Source organism: Lepidochelys olivacea, assembly GCF_965140295.1.
Source record: "Lepidochelys olivacea isolate rLepOli2 genome assembly, chromosome: 3".
In the NCBI taxonomy this organism is placed as follows: Eukaryota; Metazoa; Chordata; order Testudines; family Cheloniidae; genus Lepidochelys; species Lepidochelys olivacea.
Window position 1 is genome coordinate 37,671,804 of NC_140413.1, and position 24,804 is coordinate 37,696,607.

At 43.1% G+C, this 24,804-nt stretch overlaps 1 protein-coding gene across 1 annotated transcript in view; it reads right to left on the reverse strand.

The window, feature by feature from the left end:
* SNTG2 (syntrophin gamma 2) overlaps positions 1–24,804 on the reverse strand; it is a gene marked incomplete at its 3' end in the record, with an annotated part of 518,636 nt that overhangs the window by 124,472 nt on the left and 369,360 nt on the right. Inside the window, exon 9 of the mRNA XM_084623596.1 lies at positions 13,921–14,048. Within this exon, the coding sequence (XP_084479722.1) occupies positions 13,921–14,048 (128 nt within the window). The remainder of the gene's footprint in view (positions 1–13,920; positions 14,049–24,804) is intronic.

Below are 24,804 nucleotides of genomic sequence, written 5' to 3' on the forward strand. Positions count from 1 at the left end.
CACACTATGTCTTATTTTCTGCATCTGTAAAATGGAGATAATGATACTTTACCTTCCTTTGTAAAACACTTTGAGATCTACAGATGAAAACTCTATAAAAGTACTGGATAATATTATTAGGTTGGAGATTACAGAAAGAGAAGGCCAGAGAGAACATAATCAGAGGTATGAATATTCATTTACCAGATGAATGTTTCCTAACTGAGCTTGTATTAATTAGATGCAAAATGCTCACTGCAGCTACTTGTCTTCCCCAGATTTAAAGGACCAACAACCATAAAGATATTCTGAGAAAGGCTCAGTTGAACTCAGATTCAGCAGTCACTGGGAAACCAGCTGTTAGGGAAAGGTCTGAATTCCAACCCTTCTGAGGGCCGGGATCTCAGTAGACGGCATCCGAAGGTTTTTAAGGCTTGTGCCTGCTGTGTTTGAAATAGTCATGTCCTTTTGATTTACTCTAATATTATGTTTCCTTAATACAAATCTGAGTGCTTGTCTAACAGCAGCTCCTTCCTCCATTTAAAGTTTCCCACTGCAGAATTACAAATAGACAGACAGACTAGATTAACCTGGGATCCTGTTCAGTGGTCAAGCCAGTTTTCTTTGCTGTGTTTTGGTACCTCCTTTGCTTATACCATTATCTAGAAATTTGGTCCTATTAGTGTATGTAGCTTTTGAGTGAATTTTTATTTCCATCAGTGTGGATTATGACAGGATTAGAATGGGAGTTCCCAGAGAAGTTCAGGGCCTCTGTATTACTTCATCTCTCCATAAATGGAAGTTAAAATCCACTAATTTTTTGGTAATCTGAATTTTGCATCACTTCATAATTCTGGGTAATGACCAAGGATGCTTGTTTGTCATGGCTAATGCCGGATATGTCATGACTGCGTCAAAACATGACTAGGATTTTATAGAAAAGTCATTGGTCACATTAGTGCAAGCAAAATACATTTTATTTTAAACTAAAATTGTTTTAAATCATTTAATAATACTAGCTAATAGTTTAAAACCACTCAAAGATGCAGGTCACTTCCTATACTCTGTATTTCAGTACTCTGAACATGTAAAAAGTCATAGAAAAAGTTCACTAAGTAACAGATTGGCTTGGGTAAATATTTCATAGGTGAAGTCTTTTTTTATTATTTGTTTTGTTACTAAAGTCAGGGTATAATATACAGCCATGGTACTGTGGCCTGGAACACATACTAAATCTTCAGCTGTCAGAGTAAGGAAAATTAGTCTCAGCACCCAAAGGAGTGGGAACCTGATGGGGGTCTATTTATGGTCTTCAAGTATGGGTGAGATTATCGAAAATGGCTTATTCAGAAGAATTCCAAATACAACCAGTAAGTCAACTGAAATAGAGCAGTCCGGGCAACCCTACAAAAATGCAGTGTGTGAGACATGACCCTTTTTTCATCAGTATTGTTTTTAAAGTTAAAGATTGACTCAGCAGTTGAATTCACTCATTTTGTATGTTCTTCCTCCTTGTCCTCACTATTTCAAATTGCCACATGTAAACATCATACAGAGGATACAATTAAAGTATCTTCCTTTGTACTGGGAGCAATGATGTTACCAGCATGAGTACCTATTCCCTTCACTTATAATGGGGGTATATCATTAGTAATATTTTACTTGCTGGTTAAAAGGCAAAAGGTAGCTTTCTAATTATGTCCACTATACGAGAAGTTTTCTATAATCTACTGAACAATCATCTGATAAATAAGATGAATTGTCATTTTTTAAGTGAGTGATGTGGGGCAGTATTTTTTGTCAGGTACATAAAAGAGTAAAGGCATATAAAAGATGGAAATGCTTTCAGAACATATGTGCCTGTTGCTCACTTTGGATAGTGTATTTCTGATGAATGTTTGACATTAATCCTCAATCCTTTTACAATCAAATTGTTCAATTAAATCTAAGTGTGGTAAGTGTTGGGTGTCTACAGGCTGAATAAAGTGTAAATATCGAGAGAGATTACATAGAAAAAATATCAAAGTAATACATAGTCCCAGTGTGGTTCTCCCTGAGAACAGGAGCTACCTGAAAATGCAAACACTGAAAGATGTCATATTTAGTATATCACATTGCTACTGCACTCTGTAGGATGCAGCTATGTCTACCAGAAGTGAGCTTTGTGGGTGGCATGTGAATACAGTGTGTTTATTTCTCTGTGTGTTCTGTAATAACAATATAATGTACTTGGCTATAACTATCAGTTATACAAATTAGCACCCCAATCCTGCAAAGATTTAACTTTAAGCACGTGGGTAGTCCCACTGAACTCAGTAGAAATGTTCAGGTATTTAAACGTAAGCATGTGCAGAGAAGCCTTTGCAGAATCAGATCATAAGTCAAAACAAAATTGTCAATACTTGTTTGGAAAGTGTAAGATGATTGCTGAAATTAAATAAAAAAAATTATATACAGAATATCAGCTAGGATTTGGTTTCATTCAGCTTAGTGAATCAGCTTAGTGAATCATGGAGCAGGTCCTCAAAGAATCAATCCTGAAGCACTTGCATGAGAGGAAAGTGATCAGGAACAGCCAGCATGGATTCACCAAGGGAAGGTCATGCCTGACTAATCTAATCACCTTTTATGATGAGATTACTGTTCTGTGGATGAAGGGAAAGCAGTGGATGTATTGTTTCTTGACTTTAGCAAAGCTTTTGACACGGTCTCCCACACTATTCTTGTCAGCAAGTTAAGGAAGTATGGGCTGGATGAATGCACTATAAGGTGCGTAGAAAGCTGGCTAGATTGTCGGGCTCAACGGGTAGTGATCAATGGCTCCATGTCTAGTTGGCAGCCAGTATCAAGTGGAGTGCCCCAAGGGTCGGTCCTGGGGCCGGTTTTGTTCAATATCTTCATAAATGATCTGGAAGATGGTGTGGATTGCACTCTCAGCAAATTTGTGGATGATACTAAACTAGGAAGAGTGGTAGATACGCTGGAGGGGAGGGATAGGATACAGAAGGACCTAGACAAATTGGAGGATTGGGCCAAAAGAAATCTGATGAGGTTCAATAAGGATAAGTGCAGGGTCCTGCACTTAGAATGGAAGAATCCAATGCACCGCTACAGACTAGGGACTGAATGGCTAGGCAGCAGTTCTGCGGAAAAGGACCTAGGGGTGACAGTGGACGAGAAGCTGGATATGAGTCAGCAGTGTGCCCTTGTTGCCAAGAAGGCCAATGGCATTTTGCGATGTATAAGTAGGGGCATAGCGAGCAGATCGAGGGATGTGATCGTTCCCCTCTATTCGACATTGGTGAGGCCTCATCTGGAGTACTGTGTCCAGTTTTGGGCCCCACACCACAAGAAGGATGTGGATAAATTGGAGAGAGTCCAGCGAAGGGCAACAAAAATGATTAGGGGTCTAGAACACATGACTTATGAGGAGAGGCTGAGGGAGCTGGGATTGTTTAGCCTGCAGAAGAGAAGAATGAGGGGGGATTTGATAGCTGCTTTCAACTACCTGAAAGGGGGTTCCAAAGAGGATGGCTCTAGACTGTTCTCAATGGTAGCAGATGACAGAACGAGGAGTAATGGTCTCAAGTTGCAGTGGGGGAGGTTTAGATTGGATATTAGGAAAAACTTTTTCACTAAGAGGGTGGTGAAACACTGGAATGCGTTACCTAGGGAGGTGGTAGAATCTCCTTCCTTAGAGGTTTTTAAGGTCAGGCTTGACAAAGCCCTGGCTGGGATGATTTAACTGGGAATTGGTCCTGCTTCAAGCAGGGGGTTGGACTAGATGACCTTCTGGGGTCCCTTCCAACCCTGATATTCTATGATTCTATGATTCTATGAATTGGCAAAATAGATGTCAGTACAGTTAAATAATCATTAATTTTATAAAATCAATGCATTTATTTATAGTTTATTCTGAATCATTAGGATGATTGGCATCCCATGCTATTTCTTAATAGCTTCTTAAGCACAATGGTAATGTGTGGGAGAGGTAAAAGCCTTCGGTAATAAACCATCCTGCTCCATTCTATTTAAGTCTTTGTAGGCACACTGTATTTATCTTAATGATGGCTTTACGGCTGACTTGGTAGGTCAACTTCTTCAGTCTCAAGGTATAAAACGTGTGTGTCTCTAGATATTCCCTGACCCATAAAATGGCTCGTAAAATCTAGATTTAGATAATAGCTACCAGCCTGCCCTGTCAGTTTGGTGCCAGTTCAGGTACAATTTCATCTCCTGCCCTGTAGGCATTTTGGCAGCAGGACACTCTACAACCTGTGAAAAATGTACTGCATTAATCTCTGTCACTGCCACAGTAAGCCCCATGTACTTTGTGGTTAAATTATGGCAGATGATTACTGGTTAAAGACTTTCAGTTCTCCATATAACGTGCATGAGTAACTCCCATTACTACTGATAGGACTTAAACATGTGTGTCTGGGAAAAACAGACCTCTATGTTTGACAATGCGTGACAGATTTACTGCATCCCTCTCCATAGTTCTGCTTTGAAGTTTCCAAACTCAAGGGTTTTTGAAGGGACATTATGACAATGCTGGCATAGATTGTCTACACAGTTTATTATTATTGTGCTAAAGCACAGTTATTTTTAACATAATATGAAGCAGAGAGATTTTCTTTTCTATGATAAACTTCTGAAAACAAGACATATTAATGAACAAACTGACCAACTATAATGCCCAGAATGTGATTCATAAAGTTTTCTTTTTTGTGAAGGAGAGATTTAAAATCTAAAACATTCAGCTTCTTCCAGATTCACTCTTTATATTTTAATGACTGATTTACAGTAATTGCACTAGGAAGCAAGCAGGTCTGCCAGGGCCTCAAATCCTTTTTAGTCCTCTCCTTCAGGAGGTCACTGATCCTGATGCATTCCCTGAGGATGGTGGGAAGGAGTAGGTCTGCTGACCAGGGCCTCTTCAGGATGATCCTGCCAAAACATTGCTGTCCTTGGTGCACTCCTAAATGATGATGGTGGTAGGAATGTGTAGATCCAGATACGAGCTGGTTGAATCATTTGTTGAAAATATTTTAACTGCAAATTTAATCCTTTTCTTGGTTTGTAAGTGAACCTTGTTTACAACATATTCATTGTTGCATTCACTGAATAGCATGGAGAAGCAATTTTCAGCTCCTGGGCTGTTCATTTCAACTATTCATTAGTTGTTATTCATGATGTGTGATTCTAGCTATGTTGTTGATACGTAACTGTGGTATCTAAACCTCTTACAGACTTTCTGTACTATAACCTCACAATCTCTTTATTGGAGAGTTAGCATAGGCATGCAAAGTCCCTGGAATAATTACATTTAACAAAAGCTTTTTGTTACTGGAAGAGGGCATAGAAGAGGGTACAGCTGAAGCTCCTCTCCTGCTGTTGGTGCAGCTTTGCTTTCCACGTATGGCAGTTTCTTTCAGAGATACCTCTTGAGACTGTGGTGCAGCCTCACGGTGGAGACGCTCTCTGTGGATGTGTCAAGAAACTCCTACTCATGCTGCCAGGCAGCACAGTAACTTTGATGTGCTATTTATCTTCCTAACACCCCGGTGACATAGGAAATTATTATTACCATCTCCATTTTATAGATGGGGACCTGAAGCAGAGAGACACTAAGGCTCAGATCCTCAAAGGTATTTAGGTGCTAACTCCTACTGATGTCAATGAAAGCTAAGAGCTGAACTCCCTGTCAGAATCTGCGACTAAGTGTCTTGTAAGGCAGCCTGTACTGGAGCAGGGAGCAGCACTTGGGTCTCCCAAGTCCCAGGCTATTGTTCTAACCACTGGACAACCCTTTTTGTGTAAGTGAATAGCCATGCACGCCTCGTGGTTATGGCTCTACTCACTGACTAGATGACTGAAACTTTTAAAACAAGAGAATCGTCAATAGAGAATATTGCACTTTTGATACATGTTGTCAGATGAATCATTCAAGATAAAATTCCTCAGACTTTTAGAATTCACAGACATGTTCATCAATACCTGGCAAGCATTTTCCTGTACACAATGCAGACTCCCAGAAAAAAATGTAAAAAGCCACGACCTTATGCTGTGCCACATCCGCTCTTAATAATCATTTCTGCTGAGAGGAGTACAGAACACTGCCAGTCGATAACAGCTAGACAGGTGACCAGTTCGATTATGCAGACAGCTAGTCTATCAAAAACTGCTTTATTATTCCTACCTCTTTCTCCCGCTGACTCTTATCTGTTTGTTTGTTTGTTTTATCCACCAGCTGCATGTTATCATTATCCTAAGGTTACAAGATCTTTTAGGTAGGGACTAGATGCCTAAAAGAAGTTAGGTGTTGTGACACCGAGAATCACAGCACCTAACTTTTACATGCCCAGAAAATCACTGCAATTCACAAAGCCTGAGTTAGGTGCCAAGGTTCCCGATCCAAAAAATGCGGAGAAATAGGGTTGTGATTCATATAAACCAGCACACTAGGCAGGAAGCCATGTAAGCTTGCCAATAGATAGATGCCTAAGTCTGGGCTGCAAGGAGATACCTATCTCTAGTTGTTATTCTCAGCTGTGAACCCTCTCCTGGAGTTAGGAACCTATGCCATTTTTTTTAAGAAGCCAGGAGGAAGAGATTGTGGTGCCCACCTTATAACTTTTAGCCAAGTGGCTAGAGCAATCCCTGGAATGTGGGAAACCCAGATTCAGTTTCTCCCCACACCCTGCCAGAGGGGGAGAAAGTCACAGTATAAAATGGCGGCATCTTATTCAACAAACCTCTTCTCTGTGTTTATCCTGACTCAGATTAACTTGTTTTTATGAAAAAAGTCATTTTTCAGTCTATTTTGCTTCTGTCAGCACTGCAGAGTCTAATGCAGCTAAGCAAGTTAAAAGGATTCTCTTCATTACTGTACATCATCTTAACAGATTTAAATTAGCTGCAGAGGTTAGGATTCCAAAATGTGTTAGTAGTAAACACTATCTGAGAATAATTGAAATGAAAGATGAGAAATGCACTAGGTGATTTTGTCCCTCTCCCAGTCAGTGCAAGGTATTGCCAGCTATATATTGAAATGTATCCTAACACACTGTTACTGTTTTCTCTGAAGATACTGCATTGGCTGAGTTCCTGCTTTTAGCGGTAGTACTTCTTCACCAAGGCAGGTGGGATCTCCCGTCCTACTCAAGGGTTTTTGGCTGTTTTCCATCCTCCAACCTTCCCATTAGAGTTGGGAAATGAAACATTTGTTTTCAATTACTGACTTTCCGGCCATGACATCCATATGCTAGGATAGGTACAACTCACATTGAATGGTGTTGTGTGATTTGAATTGGCTGCTTATTGATTTCTGGATATTGTTCACGCTATTGTTTATTAACCTATAAAGTATGGAAGAACTTGGCACCCACGTACACCAGAGAGCAACTAGGTCTGAATTTGTTGATCTGCAAATGATTTTCTGTACCCTTTAGGGAATGGTGAATAGTTAAATCAATTTTTCAGTTGATGTGTGGACAGGATAAGCTACAGAATTATTTGGTTTTGTAAGAATTGTACGATATACAATTATGTGAGAAGTGCCTAGAGGATGAGGTATGTGCCTTTCAGGTATGCATATATTAAAATAAGTAAATATTTCTAGCACAGTTTAACAGGGTATTCTGAGTGCCATAAGGAAGATGTATGGCTTCTCACAATCCTATTCAAGCAGCAAGACATCATGGGACTTATCTTTTTCAGGGATCATGTGACTGCAGGCTACAAAATAAGATCTGCTGAGAAGAAGAAGCAGGATATCTAAGATAGCTCCTGCTCCCCAGTAAGAAAGAGACTAGAGAATAGGCTGCACCTATTTCGGGGTCTTTCTACAGAGAGAAAGAGAGAGATTGATCTCTGTCTAATATAAAATGTCCTATCAACTCAGAGGAAAATTCAGGAACAGTGGTGAGGGGAAACTGAGGGAGTCACTGCATCACTATGGGACACAGTGTGACCTTCATGCTGAACTACTGATTTTTGGAGGTTAGGGAGCACTTTGCTTTCTGTTCCTGATAAACAGATTAGATGAAGAGAAGTGAAGCATATTAGATGACACAGTGGCACTGGCAAGTTGCTTTGTATATGAAACCTAACAGTGCCTCAAAGGATTAACAGCCTTTGAAAGCTAGGGGATTTCCCTTCTGCTTGTGCTACAAGAGCAAGACCCAGGAGTAGGAACCATCTGAGTGATATCTACAGGAAAGTAATTTCCCCTTTAACTTCATTAAACAATGAAAGGCCAACACCACCAGGGGTTCTTTATTGCCAACAGAATGTTTAACTAAGTTCCAGTTAACTAAGTTCCACCTCAAGATGGACTAGGCCTTGAAGAAAATGGTTTGAAAATGTTCCTGTTTATTTTCTGAAAGTGTACCGTGTCTTTATCTGCAGTATTCTAAAAGCATTTTTTTTCAGTTTTCCCAGATGATGTGTTGCACTGGGATACTGATGTCATATTTCCTCAGTCATATTTATCCTAGCAAACAGCACACCCTAAGAAGTCTGAGACAGCAGTACACTGCATTAGAATTTGGTGTATTGCCAGCAAGCAGAACAAAAGGTGAAACAATTCTCCTCCCTCTTAAAAACAAAAACACCATACTGCCTGTGATCAGTTAAGAACAATAATATTGGCATGAAAAATCCTCAGACACTATTAATATTTCAAATCCAAATCAACCAATTGTTTTGCCAGTGTGATAATTTGAAAACACTCTGATATTCATGGGGTGGGAAATACTGTGCATCAACTGGGAATGTTTTCTCAGCTATATGGGTGGTACCATTTACTGACCCCCACCCCCCGATCTTTCCCAAATTCTGTAGCTTTCTTATAATAATATAACACTAACATTGATACGGAGTAACAAAGAGACCACATTGACACCAAGTGATTTAGCTGATACCATTTTTTCTCATCTTTAGGTTGACAGAATACGGCAGTGACACTAATCCGAAAAGTCTACATGTTGATTTGGCTGATGTTATTTTGTTAACGGGTCCTCATTCATGCAGAAATTTAGTGTCCGGTACACTAAATGTAACACATTCCTAATGAATCTCTTTTAAATTAAACTAGATCAGATGTTAAAATATTCAAAGCCAACTCTGGCAAATCAACATATTGAGTTAAATGTTGAGAGAAGTCATTTGGGGACACCAAAGGGGTATTACTAAAAGTAATGGGATAGATAAAGGAAAGCGTAGGATGATTAACAAGGAAAATATCCCAACAGGTGTTTTAGAACTAGAGCTGATTGGATAATGAAAAAACATATTTGCAAAGATATTTGTGAATAAATGGATGATCTTGCTTCAAGAAGAATAGTGGCACAGGTTAGTAATTCAAACATTTATGAATAATGAATATCATTCATTTGTTCCAGTAGCACCTCAGCGTCCCAGCTAGGGATCAATGTCTCTATTGCACTATGCAAACATGCAGTAAAGCCACAGGGCTGGATGCACAAAGGAAGCTGGTGCCTAAGTCCATGTTTTAGGCACCTTAGTCCCAATTTTGGGACCACTGCAATGCACAAAACTCCTGTCAAAGCCCTGTAGGCCTCTTGGCCTTTAAGTTTTCAAGGAGAAAGTTCCCTAGGGCCCTATGTTTCTGCCTCAGAGTATGCTCACTGCCATCTAATTCTACGTATCCAAAACCTGTCTTCCAGCTAAGTTCCAGAGTGATTGACAAACCAGGGGAAGATAGGCCTTTGGTTGCCTAACACATGTGCGGGTACTGGTCTGGCAGACATATTCAGAGGCCACCTACCAAATTGGTTCCCATTCAAAATCTGGCCAGAGGAGGTGATGCCCACCGTATAACTTTTAGCCCAGTGGTTCATAGTAGTCTCCCAAGAGGTGAGAGACCCCCCCGTTCAAGTACTACACTTTAATTATATATATTTTTTAAAAGAGTAATTAACAATCAAAGAGGAAGGTGCCATCCGGTGACACAAATGAGCATTGAAAGGATCAGCTTTCCTGTTAAAACTAAGCAAGGTGAATACTAAGGTACTTATGATTTGGAAGAGAACCAAGATGAGACTTTTAATCCAATCCCAGTAAAAGTATACTAGAATCTAGCTTGGCAGACAGAATAAACAGACATGGTGCAATAATAATAAGACCTAACGCTCTTACAGCACTTCTTATCTGTAACTCTCAGACTGCTCTACAAAGGAGGTAAGTGTAATTATCCTCATTATCATTATTAAAGAGAGGCAAACTGAGGCACAGAGAGGTGAAGTGATTGTCCAAGGTCACTCATGAAGCCAGTGCCACAACCAGGAATAGAATCTTCTGAGTCCTAGTCCAGTGCACTATCCACTATGCAACACTGCATCTCTTGTGGTACCAGTGCAAAACATGTCTGATACAAACAGAAGTCAAGAAAGGTCAGCACAGAGTTATAATCAATAATGTCAACACACTGACATGATATTCTTTGTAAGACATTATAAAAGAAACAGCAAAGACAAACTTGAGTAAAGTTGCACATAGTTTAAAACCCTATGACAGATAATCTCAGTTTTGTTCAGATACCTGTCTGAAATGCTTGAAGAAAAGATTATTTACAGAAAAAAAGAGAAAAAGCTGAAAATACACCTTACTCACAACAATCATGGTTAAAAAAACAAAACAAATAAGATCAGCAAGGTCATTTCAAGTTGCTATAACAGTCAGACAGCAAGAATAACTGGATTGACTTCTGCCCTGTTTATGACAGTTTGTATAACAAAGCAAATTCATGAGCAAGAAACAGAATATCTGAAAGATTTTTCAGAAACGTAAGATGTGACTTCTTACATTGCCTCTTACTAGTTTCTTACTTGTTCAGTGCAGATAACGTGTTTGGTGCCGTACAAAGCAATTTTTCTCTCGTCCCTGAGAGAAGATGTAAAGAATCTTAAAAAAAACTTTTCAAAACAGCATCAGACCAGCAGGCATAATTAAATTAAGGCTAATCTTTTAAACAGCCTACTAAGCACTGAAGATCTTATAACTTCCTATAGGTAAATATTTTGAAAACGCCGGTCAATTATTTGTTCTTCCCTGGCTTATAAAAATATTTCTTCATAGTATTATATTTGGCTTTTGGTGTGCACCAATTGGCAGGTATTTTCAAAATATTTTTCTATTGGAGGTTAATCTTGGACTGCCTTTCTACAATGTAAAATTACAATGGTGTTAAAAGAACATAATTTTGATTGCAAAGTCAAGCTCTTGAAAGTTAAATAATTCCCAGGCAACCTGAATTCTGTCTCCTTTTGCTTTAAGATAGCTTTAAGTAAATGATCACGTACAATCAGGACCTATGCCTCATTCAATGCACGGGATGATGATGCTCAAGGAAGGAGGCAACAATTCAAAAATTCTTTTCATTCTCGTCATTCAATGTGTGGCCCAATCTGATCCCTTACGTATTGCATGCCATCCAAATCCTGAATACAAAATTATTCATTTCCTTGTCGTCTTTTTTTTTTTTGGAAACCCACAGTGACTGCATGTGTAACCAACGTTAATGAATGTATTTTCACAATTTGCCTGGGAGATAAATTATTATCCCACCCTACAGATGTTTTAAGTGATTTGCTCAAGGTCATGCAATGAAACAGAGGCAAAGTCAAGGTTAGAACTCAGTCTCCTGACTCCCATCCATGTGCTCATTCCTCCAGACTACACTTCCTGACTGAGAATCATAGACTATCAGGGTTGGAAGGGACCTCAGGAGGTCATCTAGTTGAACCCCCTGCTCAAAGCAGGACCAAGCCCCCAATTTTGCCCCAGATCTCTAAATGGCCCCTTCAAGGATTGAACTCACAACCCTGGGTTTAGCAGGCCAGTGCTCAAACCCCTGAGCTATCCCTTTCCCCTTTTGGGTTCCCTTCATGACACTCCTGGACCCAGCACATGGCCCCAACAGCCCATAGACTCATAGAATATCAGGGTTGGAAGGGACCTCAGGAGGTCATCTAGTCCAACCCCCTGCTCAAAGCAGGACCAATCCCCAATTTTTGGCCCAGATCCTTAAATGGCCCCTCAAGGATTGAACTCACAACCCTGGTATGTGAATGGTACTGAGCATTCACATTTCCCAGTGACTTCACCTGCAGTTAGGGTGTCAGGCCCCAGATGCCTCAAGTCAGGCGCACAGGAAATGAGGAAACCACATTTGGTGACCAGGTGTCACAATTTTAGCTAACATGACTTGCTTAACGTCACACAGGAAGGTAGTCTGTGGCAGAAGTAGAGACAGAAGTTAATTCTCCTGCATATGGCTCATTGGGGATTGAGTTCTAGATCTCTCTTAGTACAAATTTCTTTACTGCTTTTCTCTCTTCAGAGACAGATTTAAAATGTGTCTCCTCCTCAAGCCAAACCGTGGCCACTGGGAGCTGCGGGGGGCCATGCCTGCAGGGTCAAAGTAAACACAATGTCTCGCGACCTGCCTTTGGATTACCTTGATGGGCCACATGCCGAAGGTTGCCAACCCCTGTGCGAGTTTTTTTTTAATGTTGTATAAATCTAAAGTCTTCTTTACAACAGTTTTTTTTCCCTTTAGGAAACTGTTAAAACTTTGATAGCATTTAAAAAGTGGGTGAGAAACAGCGTTCTTATCTATTGTTTAACATAAACTGTTTTTTCCTTTTAAGTTAGGATGTGTGTGTCTGTGTGTTTTGTATAAAGTTAAAGATTTCATTATAAAAGTTTTCCTCTGGGCAACACTTTAAAAAACATTGTTTTTAAAAAAGGTGGGTGTGTTATGTGGTTTTTGTTGTTGTTGTTTAAATGAGCCAAACAATTGTTCTTATTAAACTCTGAGATTAGGACAAGAAACAATGGGCTTAAATTGCAGCAAGGGAAGTTTAGGTTGGTCATTAGGAAAAACTTCCTAGCTATTAGGTTAAACATTGAAATAAAATGCCCAGGGAGGTTGTGAAATCTCTGTATTTGGAGATGTTTAAAAGCAAGTTAGACAAACACCTGTCAGGGATGGTCTAGATAATACTTAGTCCTGCATGGAGTTCAGGGGACTGAACTAGAAGATGCCTGCAGGTCCCTTCCACTCCAATGATTCTCCTATTAAAAGTGCACATGACTGGATACGGACTCGGAGGATGGGACAAATGCAAAAAGGGTGTGCGCAAACCTGTCAAAAACACATGGTGATCAACCCTATCAAACATATTACTACTAGACCTTATTTTTTCTTCCCTTTTCTTTAATAAACTTTATTTTTCCTCTCTTTCTTTAATAAACCTTTTTGCTCTCTTTCTTTAAGAGCCCTTATTTTTCCTCAGTTTTCTTTAATAATCTTTATTTTCTTCTTTCTTTAATAACCCCCTTATTTTTCTCTCTCTTTCCTCTCTGTCTGTAATAACCTCCCTTATTTCTCTCTCTCTCTCTTTAATAACCTACCTTATTTTTTATCTCTTCTCAGAACCTGCCTTATTTTCTGAATTATCTAAAAATCTATTCTTCACACATAAAATCACATGCACACAATGATCCCTAACATTCCCCATGGAAAAAAAAAGTAACAAAACCCGTATTTTCCCCCAGATGGCTGACCACACCAGAAGGGTATGTGACCAGACTGAGAACCGGCAGACAGGATATAAGGCAAAAAAGGGGTATGGAAACCTCTTAAAAAGACCTGGTGATGAATCCTATCTTACTTACTTACCCTATCTTACCTACTTATTTTATTGCCCTTTTTTACTTTTTCTTTGTCTTCAACAGTCCTCCTATGCATGTTATAAATTACAAGAGAAAATAGGCAGCCTGGTTTTGTATAATAATATGAACTAAAAATTTAAATCTCTCAAGTAAAAGCATTTTTCCGCTGCCAACACCTTCACAATAAAAATGAGGTGCAGTTAGTTAACCCACTTCTTTCCCTTTCAAATTACAAACCTTAATTTATCTGTTCCAGCTTTGTATCTTGAGATTCGAGCTATCGACAGAGGAACTGATAGGGTGTCTAGCCAGCGCTTTTCATATTTTGGTTCATTAGCTATGGGTGAGGAGGGCGATGATGGAGCCTGTAGAGAATAAATGAGAATCAGTAAGCACAGTCTATCAGTTCATACAGTGCAGAAAGCACTGAAATGCATCTAGAGCTGTGCGCTCTTCAAAAGCTAGTAACACATAGTAATATAAATTGTTAAGAAACAGAGTTTAGGAGAGAAATTAAAATAAGCATTTATGTGAAAACAAAACAGAGATCTTGGTGCTATGCCTGTGTTTTGATTTTATTGTTTGTGTGATGTTAAATCCATTTATGTTTTAATTAAAATTTGAAGGCCACTTCTAATTGATGGTGCAAATAGGCTCATTTTAATGTCAGTGTTTTACTCGTAAATCTCCTATTTTTCTCCATCCAAATTCCTTCTGATTACAACGTAAGATCACTCCAGGGTAGAACTTCATTTGGAATGTGTTTGTGCTTTCCCTTAAATATCTATACACAATTGTCAAGAAAAAACAGTGCATAAAATATATTGAAGTAAGGACTACTGCAATCATGCAACAAATTTTGCATATACTGATACATTGTGACATTTACCCATGCCTTCATTTAGCCACAGATTTGAAAATCCTGAATCACATGTTATACCTAAGGCAGGAAATATCCATATATGGACTAGTAAACTTTGAGAGTTTCAATTTTAGAGTTTTGTTCAAAACCATTACATTGGGCATTTTCTCTCCCTGAAGAACTGGATACATGGATCCTGGGATACCTGCAGAAGGCAGGATCCTCAACATTATAACAGCAACATGTGATGTGCATCAAAGATGTTCCAGATTTTTGAGGATCTGGGTAAAGTGGAAATTATTGTTGATCTACTGATTTGGGATGAGCACCCCAGCATGCCAAAGAAAACCTTAAATTAAACAGGAGCAAATGTGAGCTAAAAACTGAATTAGATTAATAATTTAGGACACACATTCAATGACAAAGGAGCTCAAATCAAACCTAAGAAAGGAGGTTTTACAGAGGCTCATGAGCATGTTAATATATCTAATCCCTAATTTATCACAGTGAAACCCTTCATTTGAAATACTGCATGAAGATATTACAGAATGGAACAGCAATGATTAAAAAAGAATTCTTTGGGGAATTAAAAAAGTTGTCACAGAAGCACAGGTACTGAAACACTTCGAGATTAACAAAAGGCCCAACATTTCAGTCGATACAAGATAACATGAATTGTGAACTGTTCTTCGATAAAATGATGGCCCTGAGGTATGTACTTCTGTAGCACTCACTAAAACACAATAAAACTGAGCTCAGATTGAGAAAGAAAAGGTGGTAATTGTTGCTGGTTGTGAGTGATTTCATGAATATGCTTATGGACAGCAATCAGTTGAAGCAGAAACAAACTAGAAACTTTTGGAAACCATTGTTTGAAGCATCACTTAGATTTCAGAAAATGATCAAGAAAACTGAAAAAAAAACCCATCCTTAATAAATGTGAAATACAGAACCAGCAAGGGGCTTCTTACAAAGCAAGTAAAAACAGTGAAAGATACCTAAGCCCTGGTCTACACTAGGATTTTAGGTCGAATTTAGCAACGTTAAATCGATGTAAACCTGCACCCGTCCACACAATGAAGCCCTTTATTTCGACTTAAAGGGCTCTTAAAATCGATTTCCGTACTCCACCCCTGACAAGTGGATTAGCGCTTAAATCGACCTTGCCGGGTCGAATTTGGAGTACTGTGGACACAATTCGATGGTATTGGCCTCCGGGAGCTATCCCAGAGTGCTCCATTGTGACCGCTCTGGACAGCACTCTCAACTCAGATGCACTGGCCAGGTAGACAGGAAAAGAACTGCGAACTTTTGAATCTCATTTCCTGTTTGGCCAGCGTGGCAAGCTGCAGTTGACCATGCAGAGCTCATCAGCAGAGGTAACCATGACGGAGTCCCAGAATCGCAAAAGAACTCCAGCATGGACCGAACGGGAGGTACGGGATCTGATCGCTGTATGGGGAGAGGAATCCGTGCTATCAGAACTCCGTTCCAGTTTTCGAAATGCCAAAACCTTTGTCAAAATCTCCCAGGGCATGAAGGACAGAGGCCATAACAGGGATCCGAAGCAGTGCCGCTTGAAACTTAAGGAGCTGAGGCAAGCCTACCAGAAAACCAGAGGGGCGAACGGCCGCTCCGGGTCAGAGCCCCAAACATGCCGCTTCTATGATGAGCTGCATGCCATTTAAGGGGTTCAGCCACCACTACCGCAGCCGTGTTGTTTGACTCCTTCAATGGAGATGGAGGCAACACGGAAGCAGGTTTTGGGGACAAAGAAGATGATGATGAGGAGGAGGAGGTTGTAGATAGCTCACAGCAAGCAAGCGGAGAAACCGGTTTTCCGGACAGCCAGGAACTGTTTCTCACCCTGGACCTGGAGCCAGTACCCCCCGAACCCACCCAAGGCTGCCTCCTGGACCCGGCAGGCAAAGAAGGGACCTCCGGTGAGTGTACCTTTTAAAATACTATACATGGTTTGAAAGCAAGCATGTGAAAGGATTAATTTGCCCTGGCATTCGCAGCTCTCCGGGATGTACTCCCAAAGCCTTTGCAAAAGGTTTCTGGGGAGGGCAGCCTTATTGCGTCCTTCATGGTAGGACACTTTACCACTCCAGGCCAGTAACACGTACTCAGGAATCATTGTACAACAAAGCATTGCAGTGTATGTTTGCTGGCGTTCAAGCAACATCCGTTCTTTATCTCTCTGTGTTATCCTCAGGAGAGTGAGATATAATTCATGGTCACCTGGTTGAAATAGAGTGCTTTTCTTCAGGGGACATTCAGAGGAGCCCGTTCCTACTGAGCTGTTTGCCTGCGGCTGAACAGAAATGTTCCCCGCTGTTAGCCATGGGGAGGGGGGAGGGTTGAGGGGGTAGCCAAGCGGTGGGGAGAGGCAAAATGCGACCTTGTAACGAAAAGCACATGTGCTTTGTATGTAATGTTAACAGCAAGGTTTACCCTGAAAGACTGTAGCCACTGTTTTATAAAATGTGTCTTTTTTTTTCTCCACCAGCTGCATGTGTTTCAATGATCACAGGATCTTCTCCTTCCCAGAGGCTAGTGAAGCTTAGAAAGAAAAAAAAATGCACTCGTGATTAAATGTTCTCTGAGCTCATGCTGTCCTCCCACACTGACAGAGCACAGACGAATGCATGGAGGCAAATAATGTCAGAGTGCAGGAAAGCACAAAATGACCGGGAGGAGAGGTGGCGGGCTGAAGAGAGTAAGTGGCGGGCTGAAGACAGGGCTGAAGCTCAAATGTGGCGGCAGCGTGATGAGAGGAGGCAGGATTCAATGCTGAGGCTGCTGGAGGACCAAACCAGTATTCTCCAGTGTATGGCTGAGCTGCAGCAAAGGCAGCTGGAGCACAAACTGCTACTACAGCTCCTGTGTAACCAACCGCCCTCCTCCCCAAGTTCCATAGCCTCCACATCCAGACTCCCAAGAACTCCCAAGTCCCAAGAACTCGGTGGGGGGCCACCGGCCAACCAGCCACTCCACCACAGAGGATTGCCCCAAAAAAAGAAGGCTGGCATTCAATAAATTTTAAAGTTGTAAACTTTTAAAGTGCTGTGTGGCATTTTCCTTCCCTCCTCCACCACCCCTCCTGGGCTACCTTGGTAGTCGTCCCCCTATTTGTGTGATGAATGAATAAAGAATACATGAATGTGAAGCAACAATGACTTTATTGCCTCTGCAAGCAATGATTAAAGGGAGGAGGGGAAGGTGGTTAGCTTGCAGGGAAGTAGAGTGAACCAAGGGGCGGGGCGGTTTCATCAAGGAGAAACGAACAGAACTTTCACACTGTAGCCTGGCCAGTCATGAAACTGGTTTTCAAAGCTTCTCTGATGCGTACCGCGCCCTCCTGTGCTCTTCTAACTGCCCTGTTGTGTGGCCGCACGTAACCAGCAGCCAGGCGATTTGCCTCAACCTTCCACCCCGCCATAAACGTCTCCCCCTTACTCTCACAGATATTGTGGAGCGCACAGCAAGCAGTAATAACAGTGGGAATATTGGTTTCGCTGAGGTCTAAGCGAGTCAGTAAACTGCACCAGCACACCTTTAAACGTCCAAATGCACATTCTACCACCATTCTGCACTTGCTCAGCCTGTACTTGAACAGCTCCTGACTACTGTCCAGGCTGCCTGTGTACGGCTTCATGAGCCATGGCATTAAGGGGTAGGTTGGGTCCCCAAGGATACATATAGGCATTTCAACGTCACCAACAGTTATTTTCTGGTCTGGGAATAAAGTCCCTTCCTGCAGCTTTTGAAACAGACCAGAGTTCCTGAAGATGCGAGCGTCATGTACCTTTCCCGACCATCCCACGTTGATGTTGGTGAAATGTCCCTTGTGATCCACCACAGCTTGCAGCACTGTTGAAAAGTACTCCTTGCGGTTTATGTACTCGCCGGCTTGGTGCTCCGGTGCCAAGATAGGGATATGGGTTCCGTCTATAGCCCCACCACAGTTAGGGAATCCCATTGCAGCAAAGCCATCCACTATGACCTGCACATTTCCCAGGGTCACTACCCTTGATACCAGCAGATCTTTGATTGCGTGGGCTACTTGCATCACAGCAGCCCCAACAGTAGATTTGCCCACTCCAAATTGATTCCCAACTGACCGGTAGCTGTCTGGCGTTGCAAGCTTCCACAGGGCTATCGCCACTCGCTTCTCAACTGTGAGGGCTGCTCTCATCTTGGTATTATTGCGCTTCAGGGCAGGGGAAGGTAAGTCACAAGTTCCATGAAAGTGCCCTTACGCATGTGAAAGTTTCGCAGCCACTGGGAATCGTCCCAGACCTGCAACACTATGCGGTCCCACTAGTCTGTGCTTGTTTCCCGAGCCCAGAATCGGCGTTCCACAGCATGAACCTGCCCCATTAGTACCATGATGCATGCATGTGTAAGCAGCGTCAGGATGAGCTCCACCCTGACATCTGGTGGTGAGGTGTGGCAAGTTATGGAAAAGAACTTCAGGGGCCGATCTCATTTGCATAGGCACACCCACTCCGCCTAGAATGAGACCATAGCTGCCCAAATGGTCACTTTGGCTGCTGTGGGATCCCCAGTGTCTCTGTTATTGGGGCAGGAAGAATAAATTGTTATTACCCTGATTATGGGAACTGTGCTTGGAACTGTATGTGGCCTTTTGTTATGATGAAGGGATTCACCATCAACTAAGTAGCCCTCGCTAGGCAAGGGTCATGGGTTCCAAAACTCGGTGAATGGAGAGAGGCTGGGGACAAGTATTAATACTTGCTGGTATGGGCCCCTTGGTGAGGGCCTTACATGCTAATTGCACTTCCTCCTCTCTCCACCGTGGAATATCAGAGCTAATTTTGATTTCATTAGAAGTCTAGTTATAGGCTGCTGAGCTCACTTTGGGCTAACAGTGCACCAGCACTGGGGCTCCCCTACTACAAGCTGAATTCACCTAAGAGCTGAAATCACTGAGCGTTGTGTTAAGTAGTGGGGGAGCCTGAAGATATATTGTGGAGTAATTTGCAGGACAGCTGGAGTGCCTTGTGGACAGGCTGGTGAAGCAGTTCGACGTGGAGCAGTTCGTAGGTGGCAGGAGCTGCTTGTGGGCCGCAGAGTGGAGCGGAGCTGAGCGAAGGAGTTCGTGGGGCGGCTGGTGGAGCGGAGCGCAGCTGAGCGAAGGAGTTCGTGGGGCGGCTGGCGGAGCGGAGCTATGGAGCTATGGGGCGGTCAGCTTCAGATCATGTAAGGTGCCTCTTACCCCCGTCCCATCTCCACCCAGGTTGGGAGGTAAAGCTCCGCAGATAAACTTTCGAACTCTGGGGCTGCCCTGACCAGGGACAGAGACTTTTGGGTCATTGGACTTTTGGGACTTTGGGTGATTTGGGGTTGCTGGACTCAAGAACCAAAGGGAAAAGGGCATGCCCCAATTTGCTTGGGGTGGGGTTTTTTTGCTCATGGGTTGTGTTATGAATCCTGTTGGTGGTGTTTCCCCAACATAATGCCACATTGTTTCTCTCTGTTATTAAAAGGCTTTTGCTACACTCAGACTATGTGCTTGCGAGAGGGGAAGTATTGCCTCTTGGAGGCGCCCAGAGGGGGTGGTATATATTTGTCCCAGGTCACTGGGTGGGGGCTCGAGCCGGTTTGCATTGTGCTATTGGAATGGATCCCCTAGATATTGAACCCGACCCTTGTTGCTGCCAACTCTGACGGGCAGAAGGGTTACATTTTTGGGGGCTCGTCCGGGATTGCCTGGGTCAGTACCCCTCGCAAGCACCTGTTGAGTGATCCACTACATTGGGAAACAATTTATATTTTTTTTGTTTGTGCTTATATTTTGAGGAAATTACTGTTTGTATAATGACTAATATGTCAGGTTTGTTGGGCCTTGGCTCAGCAGCTTCTGGCTCAGCAGCTTCTAGCTCAGAGGCTGCAGCCTCGGCTGATGATTGGACAAAAGCTCTGGGGCAAACATTGGAAAAGGTTGTGCTGCCCCATGCTGAGTCAGACTCTTGTCGTAAGTTAAGATTATTTGCTGGGGAGGAGGAGTTTGAACCCTGGTTAGAGCATACCACTGAAATGCTGCAAGAGTGGGCCGTACCAGATGCAGAAAAGCGAAGATGCGTTATAGAGAGCCTTGGCGGCCCAGCATTAGATGTGATTCACACCCTGAAGCTCATTGACCCTGGGGTCAGTGTGAAGGACTGCCTAGAGGCCCTTGAACACAACTTTGGGAGCGTAGAGGGCCCTGAAGACAGCTACTGTAAGTTCCTTAATTCCCGACAACAAAAGGGCGAGAAGGCTTCAGCCTACATACAGAGACTGGAGAGACTGCTTCAGAGAGATGTCATGAGGGGAGCAGTGACTGCTGAGCAGATGGATCAGACCAGACTGGCTCAAATTGTAAGAGGAACTCAGTATCAGAACCCGATTCTACTTCATCTCCAGCTAAGAGAACGACGGGAACATCCCCCAAGTTACTCCCAGCTGATAAAAGAGGTCAGAGAGGAGGAAGAAAGGCAGGCTGCCAGTGAGTTTTGGGAAGCCCAAACATCGGAGCCAGCCAGCACAACACCACTGCAAACGGCCAGTGTACTGATGGTGAGCACCAGAGAGGAACTTGCCCAACAAATGCAGGTCCTGACGGAATGGATATCTGAGCTGCAAAGTACCGTTGACCGAGTTAAGACTTCCAGGAATAAGAAGCCTCAAACTGTGGCAATTGAGAAGCCCGCACTTAGAGCCACCATCCCCCCCAGGCGAAGGGGGAAAGGTCAATTCTTCTGCCACCGATGTGGTCAGGATGGACACAGTGATGCCAAGTGCCGTAATGAAGAAAACCCCTACTTAGTGTATGGAAAGCTGAGGATCAGTTGGGAGAGATCCGGTAGCTGCCAGAGGGTCTGGGGACGGGGACCCCCCAGGTCTGCAGGATTTGAAGATTCCCCCAGAAAAGACTGTCCAGCTGGGATCCCTGCAGGACTGATAGGGCCTCAAGCAGACGTCACGGTGAGGATCGAAGGGGTGGAGTGTAAAGCAGTGCTTGACACTGGATCTCAAGTGACTATTATATTTCAGTCATTCTACCAACAGATGCTTAGGCACCTGCCTATACAGCCACTGACTGGCCTTGGCCTGTGTGGCCTCAGCATGGATGAATACCCCTATCAAGGGTATGTCATAGTGCACCTGGAATTCCCAGAGGAGGTTGCTGGGGTAAGAGAAGAGGTAGACACAGCTGCCTTAATATGCCCTGACCCTAAAGGGACTTCTGATGTGTCTGTGCTGATAGGGACCAACTCCAGTCTCTTCAAGGTACTCACGGATTACTGCAGAAGGCGGGCTGGGGACCAATACCTGAATACCCTGATGATCCATACGCTTTGTGCTGAAGCCTATAGGAAAATTGAGAGCGCTAAAAGGGACACATCTGAGCTACCGCTTAGGGCACTGAAGTACGCGGGCACGACCCCCTTAGTAGTGCCTGCAAGGATGGAGCAAGAAGTGCTTGTCATGAGCACCTGTCTGAAAGGCAGTAAACGGATGTTAGCAATGATAGAGCAGCCGATGGGAGGAGAGCTCCCTGAAGGAGTGCTGGTCCCCAGTGGAGTCATAACCCTACCTGCTGAAGCCCAGGAAAGTGTGACTATACTGATTGCTAATGAAACGAGTCGTGATGTTGTTGTGAAGCAAGGACAAAAGATAGCAGACCTCTTTGAGCCTGAGTCGATTGTAAAACCCCAGTGTGAAACTCAAGTTCCGACAATAGACCCAGCAAAGTTTGACTTTGGAGATTCACCAGTGTCCAAGGACTGGAAAGATCACCTGAGGAAGAAACTTTGTGAAAGATCCAAGGTGTTCTCACTGTATGAGTGGGATGTGGGATGTGCAAAAGGAGTAGAGCACAATATCAGACTACATGACTCTCGACCTTTCAGGGAGAGATCTAGGAAGATTGCTCTCTCTGAGATGGAAGATGTGCGACATCATCTTCAGGAGCTGGCTGCGAATGGCATCATTACAGAGTCCCGCAGCCCATACACCTCACCCATTGTGGTAGTCCATAAAAAGAATGGGAAAATCCGGATGTGTATTGACTACCGCACCCTAAACAGCCGTACTGTGGTCGACCAGTACACTATGCCTCGAGTGTAAGATGCCTTAGACTGTTTGCTGGGAAGCCAGTGGTTCTCTGTGTTGGATCTTCGAAGTGGATACTACCAGATCCCTCTGGGAGAAGAAGATAAGGAGAAGACAGCCTTCATCTTCCCATTAGGGTTTTATCAGTTTGAACGCATGCCCCAAGGGATTTCTGGAGCACCTGCCACCTTTCAACGTCTCATGGAGAAAGTTGTGGGAGACATGAATTTACTGCAAGTGTTAGTTTATTTGGATGACCTGATTGTGTTTGGAAGAACCTTAGAGGAGCATGAAGAAAGACTTCTTAAAGTGCTTGATAGGTTGGAGGATTATGGTCTGAAGCTTTCAATTGACAAATGCCAGTTCTGCAGAACCTCAGTGAAGTATGTGGGTCACATTGTGTCCCAAGAGGGTGTGAGTACTGATCCTGATAAAAAAGAAGCACTCACTACATGGCCACGTCCAAGTAACTACAGAGAACTCAAGACCTTTCTTGGATTTAGTGGCTACTACCGCAGATTTGTGAAAAACTATGCTACGATTGTAAAGCCTCTGAATGATCTTACCAGGGGACATCAGTCCAGCAAGAACAAATCTAAGTCCAAGAATAAGGGGAGGTCCCCAAAGCCTCCTGTGCAGAGACACTGTGGCCCCTTTGCACCATTTGGGCCACGGTGGGATGAGAGATGTGAAAGGGCTTTTCGAGAAATCATTACTTGCCTAACTCATGCTCCAGTCCTAGTTTTTGCTGACCCAAGCAAACCATTTATCCTGCATACTGATGCCAGTTTGGAGGGTCTGGGAGCAATCCTGTACCAGGAAGTGGAAGGCAAATGTAAACCTGTAGCCTTTGCCAGCCGAGGACTGTCTGATAGTGAAACTCGCTATCCCACCCACAAGCTGGAATTTTTGGCCTTGAAATGGGCCATCAGTGAGAAATTTCGAGACTACTTGTACGGTGCTCAGTTCCAGGTGTGGACAGACAACAATCCACTGACTTATGTGTTAACAAGTGCTAAGCTGGATGCTACAGGGCAGAGATGGGTGGCCGCCTTGGCTAGCTATGAGTTCAGCATTCAGTACCGATCAGGGAGAAGCAATGTAGATGCAGATGCATTGTCCAGGCGTCGGCAGGCTCCAGAAGTTGCTGTGATACCCACAGATGGAGTGAGAGCTATTTGCAGTGTGAGTCGCCGAGAGCCAGAGGCCCGTGAGAGCCTTCAGGGATGTGTTGCAGAAGCTTTGGGCCTGCCCCCTGAATGCATGCCTTCTGCTTCAGTGAACTATATTGCATTAGACCAATCTCCTTTGCCCATACTCAATGCGGCTGACTGGCAACAAGCCTAGTGGCAAGATATTGACATTCGTGATACACTACTTGCCAAAAGCGAGGGGCGAAGTCCAGCTGCAGTTGTCCCACCTAACCCGGAGGGTAAACTACTATTGAGAGAATGGACCAAACTAAAACTGATTCAGGGAGTGCTACACCGAATGACTACTGACCCTTTACAAAAAAAACGAGCACAACTAGTACTGCCAAAAAAGTACAGAGCCCTGGCCATGAGGGCCCTGCATGATGACTTTGGGCATTTAGGGATGGAGAGGACCCTGGAACTTATTCGTAGTAGGTTCTATTGGCCCCGAATGGCTGAAGATGTTCGCAGAAAATGTGAGACTTGCGCTCGAAGTGTTCAAAGGAAAACTCTGCCCACGAGGGCTGCATATCTCAAGAACATAGAATCATAGAATCACAGAATATCAGGCTTGGAAGGGACCCCAGAAGGTCATCTAGTCCAACCCCCTGCTCGAAGCAGGACCAATTCCCAGTTAAATCATCGCAGCCAGGGCTTTGTCAAGCCTGACCTTAAAAACCTCTAAGGAAGGAGATTCAACCACCTCCCTAGGTAACGCATTCCAGTGTTTCACCACCCTCTTAGTGAAAAAGTTTTTCCTAATATCCAATCTAAACCTCCCCCACTTCAACTTGAGACCATTACTCCTCGTTCTGTCATCTGCTACCATTGAGAACAGTCTAGAGCCATCCTCTTTGGAACCCCCTTTCAGGTAGTTGAAAGCAGCTATCAAATCCCCCCTCATTCTTCTCTTCTGCAGGCTAAACAATTCCAGCTCCC